We start from the raw sequence: 27224 nt of genomic DNA, 5'->3' as shown, positions 1-27224 counted from the left end.
CATTCAAGTAAATATTTCTTTATCACTGCGTAGGTGTTTTAAGTCATTTCATCTGGTTAGGCTTCAATTATCTCTTGGGTAAAACAGAGCTGGCGAGCTGATTTCTCATTTATTTTCAGTTTTAAAATAGTAACATTGATTTATATAGTATAAGGGCATTTAAACGGCCACTTTCACAACATTTTTGTTAAAAATAGGTCATGAACACCAGTCTTTACTAAATCTCGTGATGGTGAGGATCCATCTAGAGATGTTCATAGCATTTCTCTCAAATCCTTCTGGTCTGATTAAGCCAGGAATAACAATCTTACCATTTTTAAGGTTATTTCTTAAACATTTACATGTAATAGGAAAGGCATACTATACAAAATATACACTTTAATCTTTGCCTCTTATAGAATCAAAAACTTGCATTAAGAAATGAATAGTACAAAGAAAACCATTTTTATAGATCTGAAAATAATCAAAATATTCATTTATTTTAATTCATATTTATTTAAATATAACAATTCTGTAGACACATGAAAATACTTATACATATACTTATAACATGGTAAACATGAAAGCAAATGAAATGTGTATTTTAGACAAAATTTAACACATATATTAGACAAATTTACTATATGCTTACATTTAATTTTAAGAGTACACAGATGTTTGGAAAAGACAGGTATTCACTAAAAGTGCTACAAAATGTTCACATTTGTTGGTAAAAAGTATTATTTCCTAGACTGATGTTTTATGAAAAGGATGTAAAGATATAATTTAATCATTAATCTCCTATGATAACATTATTATAAATAAAACACATTTTTTCCAATAGAAATATTCCTTTAACTTTAAATAATATAATATCTTTACTAAAACCATCTCATATTTACTAAACATGCATAGCACATTAAAACTTGAATAATTTATGTACCTTTATGCACAGTGTTTAGTTTTGCTACGGCACTCCATTTTTACAAAAAAATAGACTTGAAATTTTGGCACAGAATAATAAATGATATTGCTACTAATCACCATAAATGTGACTTCAATTTTTCATGGGATAGAAAATTCACAATTTAACTCTTCCCTTTACAGTTTGTTGACCAGTGGCAGTTCCCCTCAGTTTTAGTTGGAATAAAAAATAGACATCCAAGAACTAAAAGTCATATCCAGGTATTTTGCCTACACTCTACTGGGAAACGAATCGAATTTAGAATTTGTAAAACATTTCCACCTGTAATGTGGCAACAAATTTCTGAGTAAGGGAGCCATGAGCAATAATGTCATCAGGAAATGTCTTTACCCAAGAGGCGGCGAGGCTGGAAATGAAATGGAGGCCTTTTCAGACACTAGAAATGCATGCGGTAGGAAGAGAAAATGCCAGCTGAGGCAGAAGCAGGAAGGTCTCCAAGAAGCTGGTTGCATAGCATGTTCAGAAGTGGGAAAGGGAAAAGAACAAAGGTGGAAACACAGTGATGATGGAGGGCGGGAAGAGCGGCTGCGGGTCTCAGAAAACTCAAGTGTATGCTCAGGAACCAGCTACTGAGTCTGAGTGCTTACAGTATTTCTGTATCAGCGAGCTATTGCTGTTGGTTAGAAGTTTCAAATGTCCTCAGCTGTGTGTCTACATGGAGACTGAAGAAATTAAGTTAACGGGAAACGTTTTTCTGAACTGATTCACACCCCGTGTGGAAGAGGGAGGAATACAATGAACTTCCCCCTCCTGCCAGCCAGGGAAGAGACTTCCCCCGCAACCTAGGCTCAGGCCGCAGGGTCTGGGAACGAAGGGAACGCCCCGGCTCTCTTCGCGGGTTGCAGTGTGGGGGATCAGATGCAGCAGCCTCTTCCTTCATACAGCCGTGATGGCTCCATTTTTATACTTATGATGTGAGGGAAGGGAAGTAGTCTGAAGGTCCATTTTTTATACATCTGTAATTGATTCTACAGAATAAAACAACGAACATGATGCTATTTTATTTGTTCAAAGGTCTTTGCTTCTCCGAGGGCCTTTAAAAGGGTGAAATGATAACACGATGCCAAATAAGTTAAAGGAAACAGGCAACCCTTTTTTTCTTTTTAAAGCTGTTAAGGAACACACAGACACAAAAGCTATGAATCACAAAGCACCGAGTTTTCCAGAGTGAAATCATACCAAAATCGTGATAAGTTTTCGCTGATGTCATAGGAGAGTAAATGGTCGGGAAGGTCACTCACGGTGCCCTGCACGGCCAGGATGTGCGGGGCCAAGGTGAAGGGCACGTCGCTCAGGAGCTCGGCCGTCAGCGTGCTGCTCTCCAGCGTCTGGCCTGCCCCACGGTCCGTCTCAGGGGCTCCTGTGACAGTCACGCTGGCTGAACTTCCCCTGCCGGCCTAAAACACACACACACACATATATATATATATATATTTAAAATATTTAACCGTATGAACTGTGAGGGTTAGTAGCAGTGAATGTGGCATCAATATACCCAAACAACTGAGAAATATGGAATATAGAAGTACTCCCAGATTTGAATGCAACTATTTACTTGAGAAATACATCCATTCAAGTATCTGCTAGGCTTTAAAATGAATCCTAAAGTCTACTCAAGACTGACCACTCATAGTTCCCTTGAACACGAGCTGGCGTTCTTGCTATTTCCCGAGTCCAGAAAACACCTACAAAGCCGATCTCTGCTTTTCCATATCCTGTGGATGTTTTCCGGCTCTGAAATACCCAGCATCCCTGTGAAACTTATATTACCAGACTCTAAAGTGATCTTGCCCGCTGCAAAGTGGTCATGGTGCAAACTGCCTAGGAAGCTAGGTGATCCCTGTATGTGTCTTGCTAAGTGCTGATCCACGTGTACTGTTCTTATCTCCAGTCAGACTTTAGGGCCCTTGAGGGCAGGCAGTCTAGTTGACAGACCCTTGTACTCCCCATCTGGCCGTCTTTACTGCTTTATCCCAATAGGTGCTCGAAACTTTACCTCCAATGTGTACCATGAGTACAGTTCACTTTCACTGGAAACATGTCACAAATATTATTCAAATACGAATAGGTATAATCTCTTCAACTTCTTTATAATGGGTATTTCCTGAAAAGGCATGCGCTAGGATGGTCACAATAGCCTTTATCACACGTCTGAGCTGGAAGCTACTTAAATATTCATCAGTAGCCCAATGGACAATAAACTAAACGTCTATTTTCTGCAATGAAAATGAAGGACCTGCCATTACAAACAGCTGAAATGTAACTTAAGCAGCTTAAGGGGGAAAAAAATTCCCTCTCATCCCCCCATCTCATGCAGAGAAATCCTGTCAGGTCCTTCAGGGCCTGGCCTCCGGTCGGAGTCTGACTTGTACCTGCGAGCCTGCCTTCACTCCTCTCCCACGGAAGGTCGCAGGGCGTTACTGTGCTCCCAGCTCTTTGTTTCTCAGACCTCTGCCCAGACACGGACAGGGCTCCTTCCTCCACTCCCTTCCAAGTGACGCCACTTTCTCAGAGGACCTTCCTGGCCGCCTTTTTGTAAAAATGCCTCATACCTCCCCACTTCCTCCATCCTGCACTTCCTCTCTCCCATCTGTTGTCTGCCTCTCCAGAGCCCTCAGGGTCTCGTTGTATGCTATGTTTATTCTGTTTACTGCCTTTGAGGTGTTGTATCTTCCCTGTTCACTGCTGTATTTTCAAAGCCTACATCAGTGCCTAGTGCTCAGAAAATATTTCTTAAGTGAATGAAAGCAGATAAGATTTGTGTCTGCCTGGAGCTTATATTCTAATAGTTATAAATGCTGACAGCTTTCCCTTGAAGTATAAAATATGTACAGAAAAGGGTGTATCACTAGTGTGTAGCTTGTTAGATTTTCATAAACTGAACACACAGGAGTAGTCAGGTGACAGCGCAGATGGCTTTGACCTGTTTTTGAATCTTAAATGAGTACAGTCACACAGTGTGAGCACTTCTGGTTTGAGTTTTTACAGCCAGTGTTATGTATATGAGATTCATCTACATTGTTGTGTGCTGGACGGAAAAATCGTGAAGGTCACACGGTTGCAGAGGCGATACTGTGAAGTTCTGAAACAATCACTCTGGTTGCTGGGTGGGCTGGAGAACGTGAAACGTGGATGGCCCATACAGAAAGCAAGAAGACAGCTGGGAACAGTGGTGACTGCGCAGTTTATTCGGGTTGTGACAGCAAACGTGAGATGAAACGGCCAAACTGTGAACAGGTTCTGAGAGCAAAACCAGCCAGATTTCCTGGCGGGTTGCACAGTGAGATGTGAGACCAGGGCACACTCAGGGATGAACCCTGAGCAATGAGGCTCACGGGGTCCCTATTTATAGCAGTGGAACAGCGCCTGGGAGGAATTCCGGGCGGGATAATCAAGAGCTCAGTTTTGGAAGAGTGAGGTGTTTGACAGGCAGCAGGTAGGGACATTGGTAGGCAAGGGGGTGGGAGTTGAGTCTGGAGCTGGATGAAAAAGTCTGGTGCAGAAAGTGGAACCAAACACCAGAATAACTTTTTGTAGATGCTGGAAGTGGGAAAAGAAATAGTGTCAATAGCTGAGAAGGGAAGGAGGGTCAAAATTTTTTTTTTGGTTTTCAAGCTGAAAGAAATAACAGATTATAAGTTAATGAGAAGATGCTCCTAAGAGAGAATTCATGGGGAATCTATAAAGAAGGAACTATCCTCTTCACAAAACACCCACAATACCTAGACTGCGGCCCTCAAGAAAGATTTGTCTAGTGAAGGACTTCACATGAATAAAGGCATGGAGTGCATCAGTCAGGAGTGGCCTTACAGTTCCTTGTGAAAATAACACCCGAGTACTTCTCTTAGGGCTGAAACTGTAAGAAATATGATCACATCTTGCAGTGACCAAGCTTATTCTAAAGATCTGTGTCTGCAGTGGGCAGATCCTGTCTCCTGAAACTGAACTGGGACTGCCAATGTTAAGGATCCTAGGGTCAGCCAAGAGCTCAGGTGTCAGTGAGGAATGATAACTATTCCAGACTATTGAAAGGGTTGTGCTAGGTCCTGGTGGGGTAGAAAAACTGAAAAGAAGCAACACATAAAATCCTCAAGGACAAATGTCCTTCGACCGTGGTTACCCACGAGCAGCATGGCCAAGTGGTTAGGAGCAACAGCTCCAGAAGTAGACTGTTGGGGCACAAATCCCGGGTCTCCTGCTTACTAACAAGCAAATGGCCTGCCTTGGATTAACCTCTGTGTACCTCAGTTTCTTCAGCTGTATAATGAGATCAATTGCTACCAGGAGTAAATGAGGTAATGTTTGCACAGAATAGTGCTTACTATGTGTGAAGTAAGTGCATTAATAAAAACTAGGAATGTCAGACGCCCTCCGGGCTTTGGAGAAAGTCTAGAATCCATTCACCCCTTTTGTGCAGACACTCACGGGTGGTTCAAATAATCTTCCTTTTCCCTTTCTTTTTATTGTTTGCTTTCTCTCTTAAACTTAGGAGCTAATCTTCCCCAGATCCCTTAGTCTTGTTCCAACCTTGCACTTTCTTTTCTCCTTATGCACAGAATGCTATCCAGTTTCATTAGCCAAATTATCCCTTCTTTAAACAAAAGCCTTCTTGAAATATCATCTTCTCCACAAAAACAGGAGGTACAGACCTGTAACACTTTGCATTCTAAATACACAACTTCTAAGGCTCCCTAGCAGTAATATTTACTCCTTTATTCATGCTTTTATTAATCCGCTTTCCTTTCTTTTACAAGTCACTCATGCCTGTCAGAGCATTTCTCTTTGAGGACAAGACTGTATCGAACCACGTCCAGTGTGAACAGGGATGAAAGATGTGGCTTCTTGTTCCAGTTCTCTGGGTACATCTGCCATCTGACCTAAAGATAGCTGCTTCACTCAACCTTCTAGTCCATACAGTGAGTGGTGAGGGACAAAAGACGATGAAGAGAACAACTGGCATGCAGTGAATACTTAGGACGTGGTAGGCTGCAGCTAAGCTTCTTGAATGTATTCACTTAAGTCTTAAACAGTACCCTTTGGGGTGTGCCCTATGTTAAAGACAAGAGGATCCTGGGGCATACGAAGGTTAAGGAAGTTGTCCCGGTTAGGCAGCTAGCCAGAGATGAAACTAAGAGTTAAATACAATCATCTTCAGTGCTCTTAGAGCTTGCACATTTCAGACATGCTTTGGATAGACTGGCCAATAAACAAAGCCCTGAAAATGTATGGCGCTGTGTTAGAAAATAGGATAGTTACTAAAGTAGCATGCCTTGCTTTAATTTACAAGGAAAAAAGACTTTAGTACCCTTTACCTTTAAGAATAAAGATCTTTGGGAGGCTGCGGCGGGAGGATCATGGTGAGTTCGGGGCCAGCCTGGGCTACAAAGTCAGTTTATGGCCAGCCTGAACTGTGTACTTGAAACCCTCTCAAAAAGATTAAAAAGAAAAAACAAAAAACAGAATAGAGATCTGAAAAAATATCTTACAGACTGAAAAGGGATTAAAAAACAACTGTAATTTAAGATAAATCGATCTCTGGAAATGAATCTACCAGCAGTCTGGATAAGTCATGGGAAAAACACTATGGGTGATGAAACAAGATATAATGGAGTCATTAACTGCTGATGCAAAGAGGAAGGTATGTGGGGATTCTCTACCGTATTCTACCTCTGCAAAAGTTTGAAAGATTTTAATAAATAAAAGTTTTAAAATATAGATTTAGTTTAAAAATACCACGGACAAAGTGTCCTAGCAAACGCCTCCTAGCAGGAACTGAATTTCAGCTGTGCTGTCTGCATCACCCCAGCAGCTCTGTCTTAACAGTTGGCTGGAGGGCTATGTTCCAGTCTCCACGGAGGCCGCCTGCCCTCTTGGCAGCAGGGCGAGTGTCATGATGCAGCTGCCGTTGGCATGCTGAGAGCTGGAAGGGGAAAAATTATAAGGCAAAGAGTAAGTCACAAAGAAAATGTGAGTCAAAATTCAAGGCCCCACAGCCCTAAACCTGCTCACCGGGTCTCTGGCTTGGCAGCCAGTGGAAGCAGAGGTGCGGGCTGAGGGTTGGAACAGGTGCACAAGTTCCCGGGCAAAAAGCAGCCCTCTCTCTTAGACACAATGTCTTGTGATTTTTTTTTTTCATTTGCATAATAAAATGGGTCTTTAACAGGAAGAATTAGTATGTTAACTACAATGGAGCAAGAAGAAAAGAATCAATTAACCTTTTGGTTAATAGCCAAATTCTAGAAAATTACTTCAAATATTATGTGCATAAAGTAGGATCATTATTTTTGTCATTAGTCCTGTTCACAGAACTGCTGCTATGATAATGGCTTTGAGTACAAGTTCCTTCATATAACCTAGCTTTAATACTTCTTTTTTAACTTCGCACCCACCCTTGCATGGTTTCAGAATGAGTACACCACGTCAGAAACTTTTTAATGCTAAGGACAAAATAAGTTGCTTTATATCACCATGACAAATAAAATTTGCAAGTAGCTGTTTTCACGTGTTTGTGTAAACATGATTTTGCATCCATTAGTTATTCTAGTAAAAAATGAATTTGTTCATTTGTATAAAACACCAATCTCATACATTCAATTTACATGCAAAGAAGAGAGTTGTATCTAGTATATTTCTGGCCAAATTTGTTCTGAGTTCCCTGTATTCTTTCTTTCAAATAATCCAAAGAGATTTACAGGCACTATTCCTCTTTGTCTTTTAGAAAGTCTGTAAAGATTCATGAGGTTCAGTTTGTGAAATCCTCTAAGAGTTTAGGAAAAAACGCACTCCATGAATATAAAGCATACAACACTTCTCAGTAAAGAGTCAGAAAAATAAAGCCACTTCCCCAGAGTAACACAGAATCCTTAGTGGCAACCTTGTGAATCTGTCTGGGGTGTTTGAAAATAAGGATATCCAGGTTTAAGGAACAGACAATTTTATTTTTCCTGGCACAAAAGCCTACTACCTACCACGAAATCTATTAGGAGATGCCAACTTTGCAAATTCACTCACAACTGGAGACCTCCTCTGCTTAGTTTTATTCAACTAAATTATGAATATTCTATTAATGTAAAAGCCACCTATATTTTGCATCCTTTAAAGCCTCCGGCTTTTTTCACCAGCCCATGCCTCAGAAAGAGATAAAACTGCATCCTGTAAAAGCCAAATACATTAAAATTTAGAAATCACCCTTAACCCAAACAGCACTAGAACCTATTAAAGAACATGAGCGCCGCTATAAACATGCCAAGAAGATAGTTGTATCAAGTATATTTCTAGGAAACAAATAACACAAAGAAAAGGGGATATCAGCCTCTGGCTTTCTATGTCTTTAAATTCTAATGTCTATAAATAAAAGACATGCTTCTTTGTACAATAGCCTGAATAAGTAGCGCCGTCACTTTATCTCCCCAGATGAATATCCCTTCTATTCTGGCTTCATTGGGTATCTCCTTGCATTACATCAGCTTCTTGATGGTGGGTGGGTGGAGGGGCAAATCTAAGTCAGAAGCTCGGGGACAAAGGTTAGGAGAAGGTGATTCAAGCGTGGCACAGTTAAGAGTATTTTTAAAAAATTTTTTCCTAAGAAGCTGGTGCTAATCCATGTCTGGTTAGCTGTTAACAGCCAAAGGACTGCGGTCTTGCCCCCACGTAAGTCCTAAGCAACAGTCTTTTTTTTTTTCACTAGAGAATTTATATTACAAGAGAGACTGTTCCCCACTTTTCTCTAAATTCCCAGTACCAACAACAATACCTGCACATACGTGTTCATTATATTAACCAACTTATTACTAGGTTAAACCTATCAAGCTTTTGAACGTGACTGAATCTGGTACCCTTGTTTTTCAGATACTGCAGGTACTGCAGGTACTGCAGGTACTCAGACTTGATTTTTTTTTTTTCATACCAGGAATCGAACTCAGGGCCTTGTGCTTGCTATGCAGGCACTTGTGCCACTGAGCTATATCCCTGGCCCCTTGATTTTTATTGTTTATTTTATTTTTACTACTGGAGATCGAACCCAGAATCTTACACATGCTAAGCACATGTTCTCCCACTGAGCTAAATTCCCAGCCAAGATTTGGTTTTAAAATTGAGGGGTTAGGCCAAAACAACAACAAAAGCCCAGAAAGCTTTGTCACTGATAAATTAGGTGGGGAAAAATGAATTCACAGAGGACCTCTGTTTCCTATGTGGCCTGGATGTCATTCTGCACCCAGAGGGAGGGCTTCTAATCCAAGGATGCTGTCTGCGTAGCAAATTAAAGAGGTTAGGTTAGACAGAAGATGTTTACTATCTTTTTCTAGTCTCTGACATTATTTTGGTGCACATTCTGCCTTATGACATTATTTTTTCAGTGTCTGTTCCCTTTTCTATCTTTTTCCTTCACTACTTTCACCTGCCTGTGCTTCCTGGTTCACCCATCTTTCTTTAAAAAGAAAATAAAATGTTCTACTGACTTCCGCTTTTCAGAACTCCCACTGAATGTATCCAAGCGAAGAAAGGGAAGTAAGCAGGCTGCCTCTTGCTTCTGTAATGTGTTCCCTGTATTCTTGGAAAAGTGGCTTGTGTAAAGCCAGAAAAATCTCTGTAGTAGCCAGTTAGAATGGAGGTGCAGGGGAAAGAGGAAAGGGAAGTATTGTACACAGAATAACCGACAAGAAACAGCACGCTCAATGTCGGGTGCTGATTTAATACTAGTTTTGAAAGTGCAAAAGGCTGTCCCATGACTTTTTTAAAAAAACAAAGTTTTTGTTTGTTTTTTGGTACCGGGAATCGAACTCACGACCTAAACTTGCCAGATAGGTGGGTGCTGTGCTGCTGAGCTACATCCCTGGGAAAGAAACCAGTGTTAAAGTTAGCTTACAGAAATTCACCATCTCAGACTCTAAGCTATCCTGATGACTTACTTGTCCCAGTAGGCTGCCTTCCCTCATGCTTCCAGCAACCTAAGTCACCTTCCTCTTCTCTCTGCTAGCCTGATGTCACTCCCTTCCTCCTCCCTGTGGGCTCCTGGGCCAGCTGCCTACCCTGACAAAATAGGAACCTGCAGGTGAGGATCTCCTCTCTCTGCTCCTCCCAGCCCCCACCCAAAGCTGAGTCATCACTGGTGCTATAGGATCCATCCCATTCCACTCCGAGATATCCTCGGTTGTTTATCCTTCCAACAAGCAATTAATCATTTAAACAATTCTCAACTCTATACTGTCCATTAGCATAGGGTCTCCTGAACTCCCACGTGATCTTTATACCTTTTGTTGGTGCACTAACAAAGCTGACACCTGCTGTCGGCCATTCAGCCTTCACTTCCTGCAAACTGCCTTCTACATTTACCCCTCTACTGGTTCTGCTTTCACAAAGGGTCCTAATGATCACCCTCTTGTTAAATTCAGACGACGTCTCAAGCGCTAGTCTTATATACCTCTTTGTAGTACTTTCGGCTAGCGACTCACTCTCTTGAGTTCTTATTTCTTGGCTTCTGTGCTATTTCTTAATTTTGCCTTCTACTTGTCTAGGTGCTTTTTTTTTTTTTTTCTATTTCTGAAAGGATGGTGTCCTCTAGGGTTTCATTTCTGTCCCTTTACTTTTTGTAAAGTCAACACACTTTTGGATGAACCTTTTCTGGATGAGCTATCCATGGTACTTACTGTCCTACTCCTCCCTTCCCCCAAAGGTAGGTATGTAGCTTTACTCATGTAAACACACACACACACACACACACACACACACACACACACACAGACACGCTCCAATCTCTAACACAGATTTCTGTCTAGTACTCCTCATCCACATGTTTAAAAACTATTATTACACTGGCCATCATATAATCAACATATTTTAAATCTGGAGCTTCTTTTGCCCCACATTTTAATGCTTTTTATTTTCTGTATTGGTCAGTTTCATGCACTAAAGTATAATTTCACACAAAAGAGATTTTACTGATATTCACCTAGAAATTATGGACAGTTTTCTTTATGAATGTAACAGAGCTGAACAAATTGAAGCCTTCCAGTAAAGGTCATCATTATGGGAAATAACTTCCCAGACTACCTCAGTGTTTTGCATTTTTATCTAAAGAAATCAAGTTTAGCATTTTTATTTAAAGAAATCAAATTATCTAAGGATAAGTGTCTGGGGTAGAGATGAAGGTCCAAAAATACACACTGTGCCATTACGGAAACAGAGTTCAAAGTGACATTTCGACTAATCATCTTATTACTCAGTTAAATCTATCAAGCTGGCCACAAGCTGCAGCCATGTTTAACAAGCACAGCACCTGATCACAGCCAAGGTTACAAAACAGCTTAGGTTTTCGTGCACAAATTCTTCAATCTTCTTATCTACGCCATGCATCTGAGGAATGATAGCTCTCAGTAGTCACACTGGATACTACTTAGCTCCCCATTTATTTGCACTAATTTTTTCAGAATGCAATGCAACAAGATCAGATTTTTCCAGAAAATTTCAAAAGAAAACAATGAAAGAGGATCTTGTACCTCTCAGCATCCTGAATACTAATTTCACTCAAATAATTTTCATTGTGTTAAATAAAATACTTTAATTATCTGCAAGTACAGTATGAGAAATACTTTCTATTTTTAAAACTCAAAAGGAAATATACATTTTATATTAATTTTTATATAATCAAATAGGTAGCACATACATTATTTTGATTGGATAGAAACAAATAAGATATAGTCAGAAATACAAAAAATTATATCTAATAATATTATATAACAGGCACAGGCTGGTTTTTTCAGGGCTTTGTTGCTTTTTTATTTCCTCTTGTAGTACTAGGGACTGAACCCAGGGCCTTCACACTGTTACATACCCACTCCTTTTCTCTTTTTTGATTTGAAGATCCGATCTTGCTAAGTCACTAAATGCCTAGGCTGGACTTCAATGTGAAATTTTCCTGCCTCAGCCTCCCAGAGTGCTGGGGTTATAGGTATGTGTCACCATGCCTGCTTTGGCACATATTTTGACAGGATGAAAATTTAAAAATCTTATACCCTAAGTATAATACATATTTTTAACAACAAATATTTAAACATTAGGAACAACAATGAATGTAATTATTTCATGCTATAGCTGTTACTTAAGGGGAAAATGTTAATCTCCTTGGTACGCTTCATTTATAGGGAAGTTACTCTTACTGTGCACTCAGAATTGTCATGTCTGCAACCGGAACTCAGAAGAAAATTATCAGTAGCATCTCTTATTTACTCTGTGAACAAACACCTCTCTGGTCTCAGTTAGGTAATTCTTTACGAAATAGGAAAGTATTAGAGAAGGAAGCCTTGTTATCTTTGTAGTTTGGCTTGATGCGTGGGATATCCACACCCTCGGAAATATAAGCGGTGAATATACTACTGGTCATTTTTGGCACACAGATGAAGGTGGGCGGAGCACGTCGGATTAAGTCGAGTACAGGAATTACGAGGGCAGGCTAAAGAAATTCCACTCGGGGAACATACGAGCTACGCGGACCTGCTGCGTCTAACTCAGAACTCCATGAAACACCGAGGAAGTGAGCAGAAAGCTGTGTCCCTTGACCTTGGCTCTCATCTGCAAACGGTTCTATTTCAAAACAGCAGATGGAGTTGGAAAAGTAAATACAGCTGTGTTTTCTCCTCCTCAGCATGAGGGGAAGCACGCAAGGGCCCAAGAGTGTGCTGTGACTTCACGTCACGCTAACTCGGGAAGGAGGCCCCGCCCCTAGACAGCAGTTTTTGTTGGTACTGGGAATCGAACTCAGGACCTTGCGCTTGCCAGACAGGCATTGTGCCGCTCACCTATATCCCCAGCCCGAGAATCACCATCTTAACTGCTCTGAAGTTCATACCTCAGGGGCTCTAGCACATTCACTATGTTGTGAAAACGTACCCATTTCCCACCTGCAGAATTTTTAACATACCAAAGGGAAGCTCTGCATCTGTTAAGTAACAACTCCCAGGCTTCCTTTCCCTAAGTCCCTGGTAACCTTCACTGTTTCTGTTTCTATGAATTTGCCCATTCTCAGTGACTTCTATAAAGGGCGTCATACAACATCTGTCCTTCTGTGACTGGTTTATTTCACTTAGTGTGCTGTTTTCAGGACTGCAACATATAGGAGCATGCTGCAGAATTTTATTCTTTTTTAAGGCTGAATAATATTTCATTGAAGGCATAGACCACATTTTGCTTCTAGAGTCCTCTGTTGGGTTGCTGCTATCTTTTGGTTATTGCAGGGCAGTATTTTCGGTCCACAGTATAATTAACTAGACAGAAAAGCTGGGAAAAGTGTAACAGGATTTGTAGGATTTAATGAATAAGGAAATACTGAGCATTTAAGGACGTGGAGGATAGTTAGCCGGAACTCGAAGTGAGAAAAACATAAAACATGGCTCCTGCTTATTTGAATTGTAAATTTGTCTTGGCCTATTGCATTTTGGATTATAAATTTCTTTAGGTATATTAAATTTGTATAATTTCATAATGCATGATTTGCATAACAATCCTAATTAAAGTAAATTATGTCAATTTAATATTCTATAAATTAAAATCTGAGTATAGCTGATACTATTTCCACCTTGCTTGGAATAGTTCATTACCCCTAAGACCTTCCACCCATCCTAGAACTTTGTCCAGAATTCTTTTGTGTATTATAAGGGTACCAGATGCCCTAACCTGCCCTTGGCAAAAGTTTACCCAGTGAAATAGAGACTAATGGATCACCATGGTTTCTAACCCTTGAGAGGAAAATGTGCAGATCACATAATTTAGTAACTTTAAAAATTACAATGCTTCCACCGAGTAACAAAGTATAAGTGGCCCGGAATCTCTCAGTGGAAAATACTTTGTGTGGCAGGAAAATGCTCTCAAATCAGGCAAAATGATTAGTATACCATGGGCTCTCAGGGCCAACTTTTTTCAGGATTCTCCAACTTTTAGGGAGAAAGAAGATAAGCATCAGAATACCTAGGGTTATCTGTACATTAAGTTACTTAGTAAGAACACTAGACCAATGACCCCTGCTTCTCCCTTAACCTTGTGACTCTTAATCAAATCATTTAACCTTTCTGGGTTTCAATTTACTCCTCAGAAACATGAGATAATTGGGTCAGATGACCAGCTGTAAACGATGATTCCAAGTAGAAATGAGACTCCAAATCTTCTATACTGGTAAAACGCTTACAAAAATAGTCAATATACAGCCGTGGGTATTCAGCACTCTGAAACTCGTCGAATTTGGAACTCAATCTGACATGAAAGTTTTAGCCTGGTGCCTGCAGTTGGGTACTTGTGGGCAAGTCAGGACTTGTTGGTGTCGACTGCTGCTGACTTGCAACCTTTCCAGCAAAACAATCTAGTCCTCTTTGTGTCTCTTGAAGCACCAAGGTACCACTGTCAGCGCTAATTACCTAAAGGAAGTAATGAAGGAGGGCTTTGTATCTGGAGAAGATCATAACTCAGAATCACACTCCACGGTTAGGAGGAGGATTCTTACAATGCAAGGATGGTGAACCTTTTAGACTTCCAGCAATAACAAACAGCCGGCTGCCACATGTGTGCCATAGGTTTGCCACCATGGCTATGATGGAAGATCACCTAACTTCACACTGACCTCGACTGCACCACGGAAGATAACAAGTGTCAGTAAGAAACATATAAGGAGGTACCAACCTTCGCATAAATTATAGCTTAAAAATCACCTCTATGAAAGAACAACTGGGATGAGGGAAAGAGAAAAGAAAGAAGGGGGAAAAAACGACTGGGATGAGGGAAAGAGAAAAAAAAGAAGGGGGGAAAAAAACAGAAAAGAAAGAAGGGGGGAAAAAAAAGACTTACATAAGTCTAAGGAAACTTGTGTATACATATATACACAAGATAGCTCAGATAATTGTACTACTAATTTCTATTGCTTTATTGAAAGGAACAGTTAATGTTTAATTGTTTGGTCAATCTTACATGCCTGTTATTTATTTATCTGAGTGACCAATTTGAAGATAACAATATGTAATGCAACAACCTTTCTCAATTTCCTATCACCTTGTCTGAAATTCTGTATTGCTTTTACTGTTTTTACACTGTATTGTTTGTGTGTTTGTTGATATGTTTTGATTCTCTTATCTTTAAAATTTAAAAAACTCACCTTTATAATCATGAAAATCTCAGGATATATTTTCTGGGGCTAATGAATTCATGATAGAAATTCTATATATCTGCAATCAGTAGATGTGGAAAACTTAGTACAACCCAGAATAACAATAACAATAAATGACACTGCATATATTAAAATCATCTTCAGTGCGAGTGTTGGGAAAGCACTTTTAGTTTGGAGGGACCAGATTTTGCTAAGTGAGTCTGAAAGGACTTAGGAGCTTTGTTCTACAAAGCTGTTTCCACAAACAGATGATAAAGGGAAATTTTCCTTAAGTTAGTAAAAAGTCTACAGAGGGGAGGGGGATAAGAAAAATCATGTGCATTAAGAAAGCAATTTGCTGGAGGTGGAATCTAGTGGTTCTCAAAAATGGAAGCGTGGGCCTAATGCCCCTGTTGGTGGAAAGGGAAGACGGGACGGGGCAGGGAAGGGGTCAGCCCGGTTTGCCTGGTGGCTGGACCACGGGACAACGAGGCCTGAAGGCAGGCAGGAGAAGAAGAACAGTGAACAGACTCTAACAGCCAAGGTTTCTGCGCTGGTTTCTTGGTAACCTGAACGTGAGCTTTATGGCCGGGTACTGCACCAAAGTTTCTGGGCAGCCACTTTCCGAACCCAGTGCTGATTTTCGTCTGACTTCTAGAAATAATTGTTATGGTTTCAACTGCCAAAGTGACCTAAAGGGGGACATTTATAATTTTCAGAAGTGCTCTTCTGTGTACAGAAGCTACGTTTGGAGTACAATCAGGGTTCTGTTTTCCATCTCCTGCCCTCTTTGGAGGTGAGCTGATGCTGGGAATTTTCTGGAAACACTAGATAATGTTCAGCCCACCCATGAAGCTGGAAATGAGGCGAATCAGGGTAAGAACACTGACGTACACTAATAGACACATTCTCTCAGCTGTCACTGACTCTAGGTTCATTAACTCGGCCTGGAGTCAGTCACAGCTCTACCATCGCAGGCCCCAGTGCACACGGAATGAGCACTTTCTCGCCAGCGCTGTGCTAAGCTCTTTACCCTGTTAGTTCATTTATTCTCTCCCTCATGAGGTAGGTACTTATTTTAATTTACACTTAAACAGACGGTAATGCTCAAGTGCGAAGACGTTACAGGCTAACTCTGGAAGCATCGGTTTAACCACGACTCTCTGCTGCTTCTCAAATCTTACATAAGTCTAAGAAAACTTCACTTCTAAATTCCACAACGGGCCTTCTCGTTCAGAGGGGGTTGTAAAGTACATTTCTCCTTCTCTCGTAATGAAACGAACAGACCGGAAAAAAAGCACCCATAATGTGGAGGAGACTCACGTTTCCAATTTTTGTTAAGAAAAAAACACTGAGTATCGTATTATAGGTCGCTTGCATATCCAGCTGGATATGCTAATTCTACGCAGATCTTAGAAACACTGAAATTACAAACTGCTGAGACTATTTTAATCCTTGAAAGCACGGTTGCAATCTCTGAATCTTCCATTTTCTAGTTAAATTTAAGAACTTAAAGTACAAAAGGAGAACTCTTACTGAGACGAGCCCTCTGCGCTGTTTGCCCGGCAGCAGGCACTGACGGTGTTACTCTGCCCACACTCCGCCCCACAGCACTCAGGCGGCAGCGGCAAGGAGGCACCAGACGGCAGGGACCTGGCTGCAACCTGCTCTCGAGAAGTGAAAAGCTGCCTTGCCTTTCACAGGCTCACACCTAAGACTTGGCCTCCTTAACATGCTTCTTGAACCAACTATTCTAAGAGATTATGTCAGCGGCCGGACAAGAGAATGAGCACATTTCCGGGACTCAGTGTAGTTGCAAATTTCTGGGTGGACCCTTAAATGCAGAAAAAAAAAGGGGAAGCACATCATCACTATTTATGCCCCGAGTAGCACAAATAAAAGTTGGTGCTTTCATGCTCAAAGAGTACAGCTGATTTTTTTTAAAGGCCCATGAGTGTGTTTTACTTCCTATTTATTTAATTGCTTTGAACTAAAACCTAAACAAAATTGATTAAAGTGATATAGGGCAGAAGAAAAATCTCATGGCGACCACTTGAACAGAGAGATATAAAACAATTTGGGATTATAAAACTAGGAAAAAGTAAAGCAAATCTTAAGTGTAAAAATAATCTTAAAATTCTGAGTAGATAGTCAGTAAAAGAAAAGCACACAAAAAATATCTTCAACTTATAAAAAATGTACCCAGCTAGTCTTATTCATTTGGATTTCTCTTCACAACCCCAAAATTAACATGTTTTTCAAAACGACCTGTAAAGAAATTACATGTAAAATATTTTTTGTTGTTTTATTGTTGTTGTCGTTTTGTAGCCTGAGATTTGTACTGTCTCCTAACAGGGTTTATATCAGTTTTGGGGAAAATCAATGTAATATATCACATCAATAAAATCGAAACAAAAAGCCAAACGATCATCTCACTTGGTTGTTACAGGCACACCAAAGAACATTTTAAAAAACCAAAAACCCAATACCCTTTCATAATAAAAGCACTTAACTAATTGAAAATAGAGGGGAACTGCTTGAACCTGAGAAAGTTCACCCACAAACCTAAGCTAATAGCATACTGATGGTGAAGGATTAAATACTTTCTCCCTGAGATCAGGAACGGATAAGGATAGCCCTCTTGTCACTTCCATTCAACATTGTACTAGAAGCTTGAAACAGGGTAATCAGGCAAAAAAAAAGGGCATCCAGAATAGAAAGGAAGAAATAAAACTATCTCTATGAGCATATAACATAATTTTCTATATAAAAAATTCTAAGATATGTACTCAAATGCTATTCAAACTAAGTTTATCAATGTTGAAAGATGTGAGATCAATATTAAAAAATCAGTTGTAGAGTCATGAGTCAAACAATGACATTTTGGTCACAATGGAGAACATTCCGCTAAAGGAGCTAAAAGATTCCATTGTAGATACTGCAGCACTGCGGGGCAATGTGTAACTGACATGTTTGTGATGCTGCTGGTATAAATAAACCTGTGTTACCTAGTCAAATAAAAATATAGTACAGTTACATAAGGATGTAATATTTCATAAACTATATTACCATTTTCTGTGTTTATTTTAATCAGTATTTTAGAGTACACTTCTCTCCATATATAATGCACGTATATGTGTGTATGTGTATATATTTTAAAAGTTAATCATAAAAGAGCTGCAGAAAGCCATGTTCACATGGAAGACAGTTCCATGCAGGGTCCTGCCTCTGAGGATCTTCAGTGAGAAAGAGGTGGCGCTGCAGGCAGTAGCACTGATTGTCCTGCCCCACGTAGGCCTAGCCTAATAGGTGTGTCTGCATCTTGGTTTTTAGCAGAAAGTTGAAAAGTTAAAATATTTAAAAATTAAAAATAGAAAACTGCTCATAGAACAAGGACATCAAGACAATATTCTTGTACAGCTGTAAAATATGTTTTCAGCTAAATTATTAAAAAAAAAAAAGAGCTAAAAAACGTACATTTGTAAGTTAAAATGTTACAATAAGTGATGGTTCATTTCTTCCTGAAGAAAGAAAAAGTGTTTTATAAACAGTGTGGCTTTCACAAAGTCTGCAGCAATGTGCAGCAGGTCCTGGGCCTTCACGTTCACTCAGCACTCAATCACTTACTCCAAGCAACTTCCTGACCTGCCCGCTCCATTCGTAGTAAGTGCTTTATGCATTGTTTTTTATCTCTACACGGTCGTGTCTCTGTACCTCTTTTACGCCTAGGTATACTTCAATACACAAATACTTACCATTATGCTATAGCTGCCCACAGTATTCACATACTAACATGCTGAGCAGGTTTGTAGCCCAGGAGCAATAGGCTCTACCACATAGCTGAGCTGTACAGTAGGTCATACGATCTAGGTTTGTGTAAGTATATAATTTATTCTTAGGTATGATACCATAAGCATGAAGGAGAAGAAAAAATTACCAGATCTTGTCTTAGTTACTTTTCTTCTTGCTGAGACAAAATACCTGACACCAACAGGTTGGGATTCCCCTGACCCCCAAAGGACTTGTACATGTCCCTTTATGTAAAAGCAACGTAGTCCCTCTCTGAAAGTTGCCAGAGTCCTAACAGTTTCAGCACTGATAAAAAGTCCAGATCCAAAATCTATTTAAGGCAAAGCCTAAGCTGTGAGCCCCTGTAAATGAAAAGAGTGTTGAACACTTCCAAAATAAAATGGCAAAGATAAATAGTCCCATCCCTAAAGGTACAAATAGGGAGATAGAAAGGAATGCTACCAAAGCAAGTACAAAACTCAGCAGGGCAAACATTTACTCTTTCAGTTCCATGTCCAGCATCTGGTGTAATCTGTGGTAAGATGTGAACTCCAGTGGCCTTGGGTGGCTCTGCCCCTACAGCACTACAGGTGGTTGTAGCTCCTGTGGCTTCTCTCTTGTGATAACTTTGCTCACTCTGTGCAGCTTTCCTCAGATAATCCACATTCCTGGCTTCTCCATCCTTCTGGAGTCTCTACTGCACTCACAGCTTCACACACTGCTCTCTCAGGGCACACTGCCTGGCCTCATAGGCCTTCTTCTGAAATCTGGGAGGTTTCCCTGACCCCACAACTCTTGCATTCTCCGTATACCTAGAATGGGCACCATGTGGATGACGCCAATGTCTGCCTTCAGCTGGCGCCATAGCCAGGCTTCCTTTTCTCTTGTCTGTTGGGACTGAGTGCCTGGACTTCTGCATGCTATGAACTCAGTTCTGAGAAACAGATTCTCTAGGCCACCACCACTCTGGAACAGGGTGCGCTCAGGCTCTCTTCTCAAAGCAAAGTCTTTCACAATTGCAATTTTGAGGTAGCAGCAAAGGGTGGAGTCCTAGTGGTTCTTGTGATGTCCTCAGGCCATTTTTCTACTGTCCTGTTCCTTTACAGCAGCCAAGTTCTTCTCTGCTCTTTTTGCATGCCACAATTTTATTGTAATTTTTTTCTGGCCAAGCTCGAAAGTTATTGAATCATTCTTCTGGGCCCTTTGCTCTTGATTTTCAAGGTACAGCTGACTGAAGCTCCCCCAACAGTAGCCATGTCACTACTTCAACATAGGACTGCCTTGAAATTTCTTCCACAAGAGCAGTTAGTCTGCTTCCCTTAATCTTAGTCTCAGGCAAATTCTCTGGACATGAGCAAAATGCAGACAGATTTTCTGCCAAAGCATAACACACATGGTCTGGAGTCCAACAGTTAATGCAGTCCTGGTTCCTTGTTCCTAACTAAAACCTCCCGAGGCTCCTAAGCTGCATTTCTATCAGTATTCTGATCTTCTGAGGTCTGACCAGAATCTCTCACAAAGTTCAGCTTACAGCATTTCAGGGTTGCTTCTTCAGCCAGCATCTTCAAACCTTGCTAAACTCCTCTGTCAAGCCAGTTCCTGAACTACATGGTCAGGTACAGTCATAGCAACAATCCCACTTTTCTGGTACCACAGTCAGTCTTTGTTGCTTTTGTTGTTACTGAGACAAAATACCTGACACCCACAAATTAAGGTTTCTTTCGGCTCACAGTTTTAGAGGCTTCAATCCATAGCTGGCTGGCTCCAAGGGAGAGCAGCATGGCAGAGGGACATTGTAGAGGAGAAATCATTCATGGCATGGCAGCAGAAGGCAACAAGCAGCAAGCAGCAGTACTAGCAGTGAGCCTGCCTTCCTTCTTTTCCTCTTATATTTGATCCAGGCTACAGGCCTATTGATTCGTGCCTCCCATGCCCAGATGGGACTTCCATTATCCACACCTTTAACCCCAGTAGCACACTCTTAATCCGTATTCACACACCCTAATCCAGCTACCTTCAATACTCCCCACCTATGATTGCAGGAGGCTTTGGGCAGACATCTAGATATAAGCTATAACAGATCCCCTCAAAATTATAAGCTTTTGTGGGTCAAAGGACACTATCAAAAAAAAAAAAAAAAAAGGCATCCTACAGAATGGGAGAAAATATTTGCAAATCATAGATTTGTATTTTAAAAACTTGTAATTCAATAATAAAAAGACATTCTATTTAAAAAACAGGTAAAAAAATCTGTGTAGGCGTTTCTTCTCAAGTGGCTATACAAAAGATCATTACGCACATGAGAAGGTGCTTGAGGTCCCTAGTTATCAGGAAAAGGCAAATCAAACCACGATGAGATACCACTTCTTGCCAAGTAGCTGTAGCCAAACAAATCAGGTAACAGCTACTGCCCAAGATGTGGAAACACTGGAAGACTCGTACTGCTGGAGAAAATGTAAATAGCATGGGTACTTTGGAAAACAATCTGACAATCTCTTGAATGGTTGAACAGAGTTATATAAGACCCAGCAATCCCATTCCTTGTTATGTACTCAAAAGAATCGAAGATAGGAAAAAAAAAAAAGAATCGAAGATAGGTATTCAAATACTTGTACACAAATGTTCATAGCAGCATTACTTACAATAGCCAAAAAGTGGAAACAACACAAATATTCATCAACTGTTGAATGCATAAAAAATATTTTATCCATATGATGGAATATTATACAGCAACACAAGAATAAAAAGAAATAAAGTACTGCTTCAGTATGAAAGACCCTTGAAAACATTATGCCCAAGTGAAATAAGCCAGTCACACAAAAAAAAACATTGCATGATTTCATTTATACAAAAGGTGTTGATTTTTTACATCTATGGAGACAGAAAGGTGATTAGTTGGGCAAATTTTACTTTTATTGATGATAGGTCAAAATTACACCTATGGGTAGAAGCACTACAAAGTGATCCTAAGTTAGCGTCTTATATTCCCTCCAACAATTAGACTAACAAAAGAAACATTTTCATTCTTTTGCCAAAATATTTTTGAATATTTTGAATGATTTTTAATTTCATTTTTAACTTTAACATATATATTTATGAAATTCAAAGAACACTGTGGATACTACCATATACAACAGACTCATAAATCACTAATAGACTTTGAAAGCTCCCCTCCTATCCTGTAGTTATCAGTGACCCAATTCTTCTCTTCATTTTACTGGTAACTGCATTTCGTTAATCATCTTTAATATATGAGTGAACCAAAGACAAAAGCCAAGTTCTTCCATTACATTAATGATATTCTTCTAAAAAATTACTTTTCATGTTTAATAATTATCAGAATTTGGAACATACTTACATTGTTTGGATTGATTATATACTGCTAATAATTAAAGTAACAATTTACAAGAAATTTTCTAAACAATCTGATGGTCATGGAAAAGATATTTTTAAAAACATCGATTTACATCAATTTTTCTGTTGCCAAAAATATAGATAAGTGTTGTGGTTTACATATGTCCTTCAAAGATGTCCAAGAAATATAATTTCCATTACAGTATTGTTCAAAAGATGGCACCACGCCGGGTGTGGTGGTGCATGCCTGTAATCCCAGCACTTGGGAGGCTGAGGCAGGAGGATCGTTGTGAGTTCAAGACCAGCTTGGGCTACAAAGTGAGCTCAAGGCCGGCCTGAATTGCATAGCGAGACCCTCTCTCAAAAAGACAAGAAAAACCCAAACAAACAATGACACCGTGAAGAGGTAGTTAGGGTATGAGGGCAGAACCAGTTAGTGCTATTATCTTGGGAAAATATCTACGGCGCTCTCCTGCACTCTCTCAGAATCCTGCTTTCTGCCACACACTAATACATCCAGAAGGACGTGGCAGATGCCATGCCCTCGATCCTGGGCTTCCCAGTATCTAGAACTGTAAGATATAAATGTGTCCTTTACAAATTACTCAGTCTGTAGTATTCTGTGATAGCAAAAAACAGACTAAGACCATGATCAATAAAAGACCTTCAAGATAGAGGCTACAATTCTTTGGGAGCAAGTAGACAGAAACCTGAGTTCAAGTGGAAAAAGGAAAGATATAAAATTCCTGATTGATAGAAAGCTTGTTTATGCATTTTTAAATGGACGATGCCATGAATCAGATTGCTGCCGGATCTCAACTTCTTGGGTATATTTAAAAACATGATGTAAGAACTTCATGTTAAAAGTTACTATTTACAATATGTGGAGTTTCATCCATTGCAATTATTAAAGTTATGATGGAAACATTTTGTAACATCTCAAAATGGGTATGTTTTAAAGACTTCTTTTCAGAATAATTGCTCTAAAAAAGAAAGAAAATGGTTCTAAGGTTTATGTATAAAGCTAAATCTTCACATTTGCTAGATCCTACCAAGCTGCTCTCTGGAGTAGCTATTCAGATCTGTAATGAGAAGGAGTTTCTCTTTTCCTACACCACTGAAATGTGTCTTCAGGCTTTGCCGTCTCTGCCAGTCTGAACGTGAAAAGGCTCCGCGATTTAATTTGCCTTTGCGCCCTGCTTCTAAAACAACTTGCTTCACTCTGAGCATCTCTCCTTTGCTCTAGGTCTCTGCTTAAATACCATGTCACAGGCCTGCTCTCTCCACTCCATATTAAAGTAGACCCCCCAGCCCCGAAGTTCATCCACTACTCCCTGTCTCAGTCCCCGTGTTATTTCCTTGGCTGTGCTTACCGTGGTTTGGTGCCATTTTATCTGTTTGCCTATTTTTACTTCAGCTTAGTTTTGGTCTCTCTTGTCTGCTAAACGGTATGACCCATGAGGTGGGGCTCCTGTCTGGTCCACTGCATGGGTGTCCTGTACAACATGTGGTACTCAATAAATACTGAAGGAATGCCGTCACAGGAGGATCACAACGGTGTCCACCTCCATGCTTCCAAAAACACTGGGATCAGAGTAACTGGATCCTGGTCTTCCTCTTAGAGTAAGACACACTCCTTAGCCTTCTCTGGGTGAACTCCTACGTGTACATCCTCACAAATACTTCATAGTGAACTACACTGAACTGTGGAAAAGAGACTATAAACACACAGGTATAATTCCCCCCTATTCTGTGACCTTAGGAAAGCTATCTTATGTTTCTGCACCTCAGTTTCATAATCCTCTAGTGCCCCAATTTCCTCATCTGTAAAATGGGAACAAGTAAATCTATTTTGTAACATGCGTTGAGAAATAAGTGAGATAATGGTGGTAAAGCTCCTTACTACAGTTTCCAGAATATAGTAAGTGCTCAGTAAATATTAGTTATTATCTTCTTCTCCTTTATACTAAACCTTGACAATGTCAGTCCAGGCCACTACACTCAGCATTATCTCATGTCTCAACGTAAGAACTATTTCATTCTAAGAGTGCAACATAAAAGTAGACCATAACATAAGTAGTGGGAGACTACCATCACTGTAAGAATCTGGCTTGTAGTTTTTCAAAGTTTGCAAATTGAGAATGTAGTTTATATGCTGCTGGCAGTAAAATATGATAGAACTGCCATGGTATCTATGGTTTAAAAATTGTTCCTTCAGAAATATTGATACTTGTTCTAAATATTTCTAAAAGCAGACTTTCCTTTCTCATCAGTATTTCCTGTAAGTCTGATACATGCATAATAAAAGAGCCAATTATGGTTCTTATAATGGGATTTCCATTTTAAGAAATGGAATTTCCAAACCCAGATGGTATGGACCAAGACAGAATTCTAGGTAAGATTTCCTAAACCTTTCTCTTTTCCTTCAACAATACTCAGAAAAATAGCTACTGAAATAACCAACAAGCACTTATGTAACAGTAAGCTTTATTTGGTGTATCTTCTACTGTAATTTTTGAGAGATCAGTGGTGCCATTTGAGTCTACATTCCTTGCAAAAATACTATATTTGGTCCTGTTCATAATTTTAACCAAACTGTGAAAGGTTTAGACAACTGATGTAGGAACTGGAGACTTCCTGCACGAAACCACACATTTGTGTAACTTCGACCCAACTGCCAACTTCACTGCAATATATCGCTAAAATGTATTTTTTTTTGAAAAAATTAATCATATGTCAGTTTTTTTTGAGATAGCAAACTGGAACACAGATTGCCCATGATGTATAAATTTATAAATTTAGTAGTTTAATAAATTCTGTTAAAATCACTTATTGTGAAAAAAATTACACAGAGACCATCAAATTGAAAGAGACTTCAATTTAGTCAATAAATAATAACATTAACAAATGTCAAAAATTATCTTTTAAAAAATGCTATGCCGGATGAACATATCATTGATTTAAAAAAACTGGGAGGCTTCTCTGCAACTTTTTTTTTTTTCTCCGGTACTGGGAACCGAACTCACGACCTTGCGCTTGCCAGGCAGGCGCTTTGCTGCTGAGCTAAATCCCCAGCCCCTTCTGCAACTTTTAATAACTTTAATAATAGGTTTACTTTAGTAATGAACAAACAATTGTAATACTCAAGTTAAACTTTAACTTTTAGGTTAGGCAATAACTTCATTTTTTTTTTGTGGTACTGGGGATCGAACTCATGACCTTGCACTTGCCAGGCAGGCACTTATGTCACTGACCTATATCCTCAGCCCTAAGCAATAACTTTAGTAATAAGGTTTACAACTCCTCAATGGCATATTCAGTATTGGCTAAACACATCAGAAGGTGATTTTTAACTAAAAATATCTTAAGACTTGGTCAAATGGGTATAATGACCTTATCATTTTCAGGTGCAAAACTGAGAAGGCAGCACGCAGAGGAAAGAAATGACTTCGTAATGAGAGGACTGACTATATTCAGCCATTCAAAAAGTCAGTCCTGGGCTGGGGGATAGCTCAGTGGTGCAGTGCCTACCTGGCAAGCGTGAGGTCGTGTGTTCGATTCCCAGTACCAAAAACAACATGAACAAAAAAAAACCAGTCCTTATAAGGAAGCATATATTATTCAATATACAAAATATAATATTATCAAATAAAATAGGTAAAACTCTTGAAGTCATAGGCAAGGACTTTCTGAGCAGAACCCTGGTTGCACAGGAAATAGGACCAAGAACCAGTAAAGGATCCTATCAAATTAGAAAGTTTCTGCACAGCTAAAGAAAACAACCAACAGAATGAAAAGACAACATACAGAATGACAAAACATGTTTGCCAGATATTCCTCACACAGAGGACAAATATCTAGAATACATAAAGAACTCAAAAAAATCAGACTCCCCCAAAAATAAAAGACCCAGTCAAAAAATGGGCAAGCGAAATGAGTGGACTCTTCAGAGAAGTACAGAGGGCAAACAAGTGCATGAAGAAATGGTCAACATCTCTGGCCATTAGAGAAATGCAAATTAAAACAACACTCCCCAGAAACAATAGCCATCACCAAGAAATCAAATAATAAATGCTGGAGAGGTGGGGGAGGGGCTCTTCTACGCTGTTGGTGGTGATGAAAACTACTACAACGACTACGGAAATCAGTATGGAGAATCCTCAACAAATAAAAATTAGAAACTCCATTGACGCAGCTATTCCCCTTCTAGGTATCTTCTTGAAAGAGTTAAAGAAATCATATTACAGTAATACATATGATATTACATATGATATGAACATATTTAATACATATGAATAACATATGATATTACAGCATACCTATGTTTACAGCAGCACATTTCATAGCAGCCAAATCTTGGAAGCAGCCTACATGTTCATCAACAGATGAGTGGATAAAGCACACGCGGTATTCACACACAATGAAATACTACTCTGCCATGAAGAAAGATAATCCTGAGTTACTTGTGGGAAAATGCACCTTTGAGATCACGTTAAGTGAAATAAAGCAGACACACAAGCTTAAATATCACATGGTTTCTCCTATATGAGAAACCCAAAATATACATAAAGCACAAAATAAAAGACAGATAATAGGAAGCAGTAAGATTGATCTTTCTCAAAGGGAAAGGAGATTAAGAGATGGGGGTGGGGAGAAAGAGGATGAAAAAGGGATTAAGAAGTGTATGTACACGTCCCAGGTCCACACAAGAAATGGAAACATGTACTGCAAACATGTACTAATAAAAAATAAATAAATAGAAAAGGAAGTATTATGGTGAAGGGAGGGGCTGGGGATTTAGCTCAGTGGCTCCGCGCCTGCCTGGCAAGAGCGAGGTTGTGAGTTCGATTCCCGGTACCGGGAAAAAATAAAAAACAAAATAAAAAAACAAAAACAAAAGGTGAAGGGAAATGTATTATTATCAGTAATAATTATATACAAATACTATATAATTCATAGTGTAATTTTACTAATATATATACTATATGTAAC

General features: G+C 39.6%; 1 protein-coding gene across 5 annotated transcripts in view; it reads right to left on the bottom strand.

Moving 5' to 3' along the window:
- Nucleotides 1–475: 475 nt before the first annotated feature.
- The window catches only part of Umad1 (UBAP1-MVB12-associated (UMA) domain containing 1), a 209919-nt gene continuing 183170 nt past the window's right edge, over nt 476–27224 (bottom strand). For 3 of the 5 annotated variants that reach the window (XM_013516062.1, XM_013516059.1, XM_013516061.1), the window contains one exon: nt 476–2361. In XM_013516062.1, coding sequence (XP_013371516.1) covers nt 2101–2361 — 261 coding nt within the window. In that variant the 3' untranslated portion in view covers nt 476–2100. Of the gene's footprint in view, nt 2362–6697; nt 6885–27224 lie in introns of all 5 variants that reach the window. The other 2 variants (XM_013516060.1, XR_001234674.1) reach the window with 2 other exon arrangements.

The sequence above is a fragment of the Chinchilla lanigera genome, unplaced genomic scaffold, assembly GCF_000276665.1.
Source record: "Chinchilla lanigera isolate Chin_1 unplaced genomic scaffold, ChiLan1.0 scaffold00031, whole genome shotgun sequence".
In the NCBI taxonomy this organism is placed as follows: Eukaryota; Metazoa; Chordata; class Mammalia; order Rodentia; family Chinchillidae; genus Chinchilla; species Chinchilla lanigera.
This window is presented reverse-complemented; position numbering and strand designations above follow the sequence as displayed.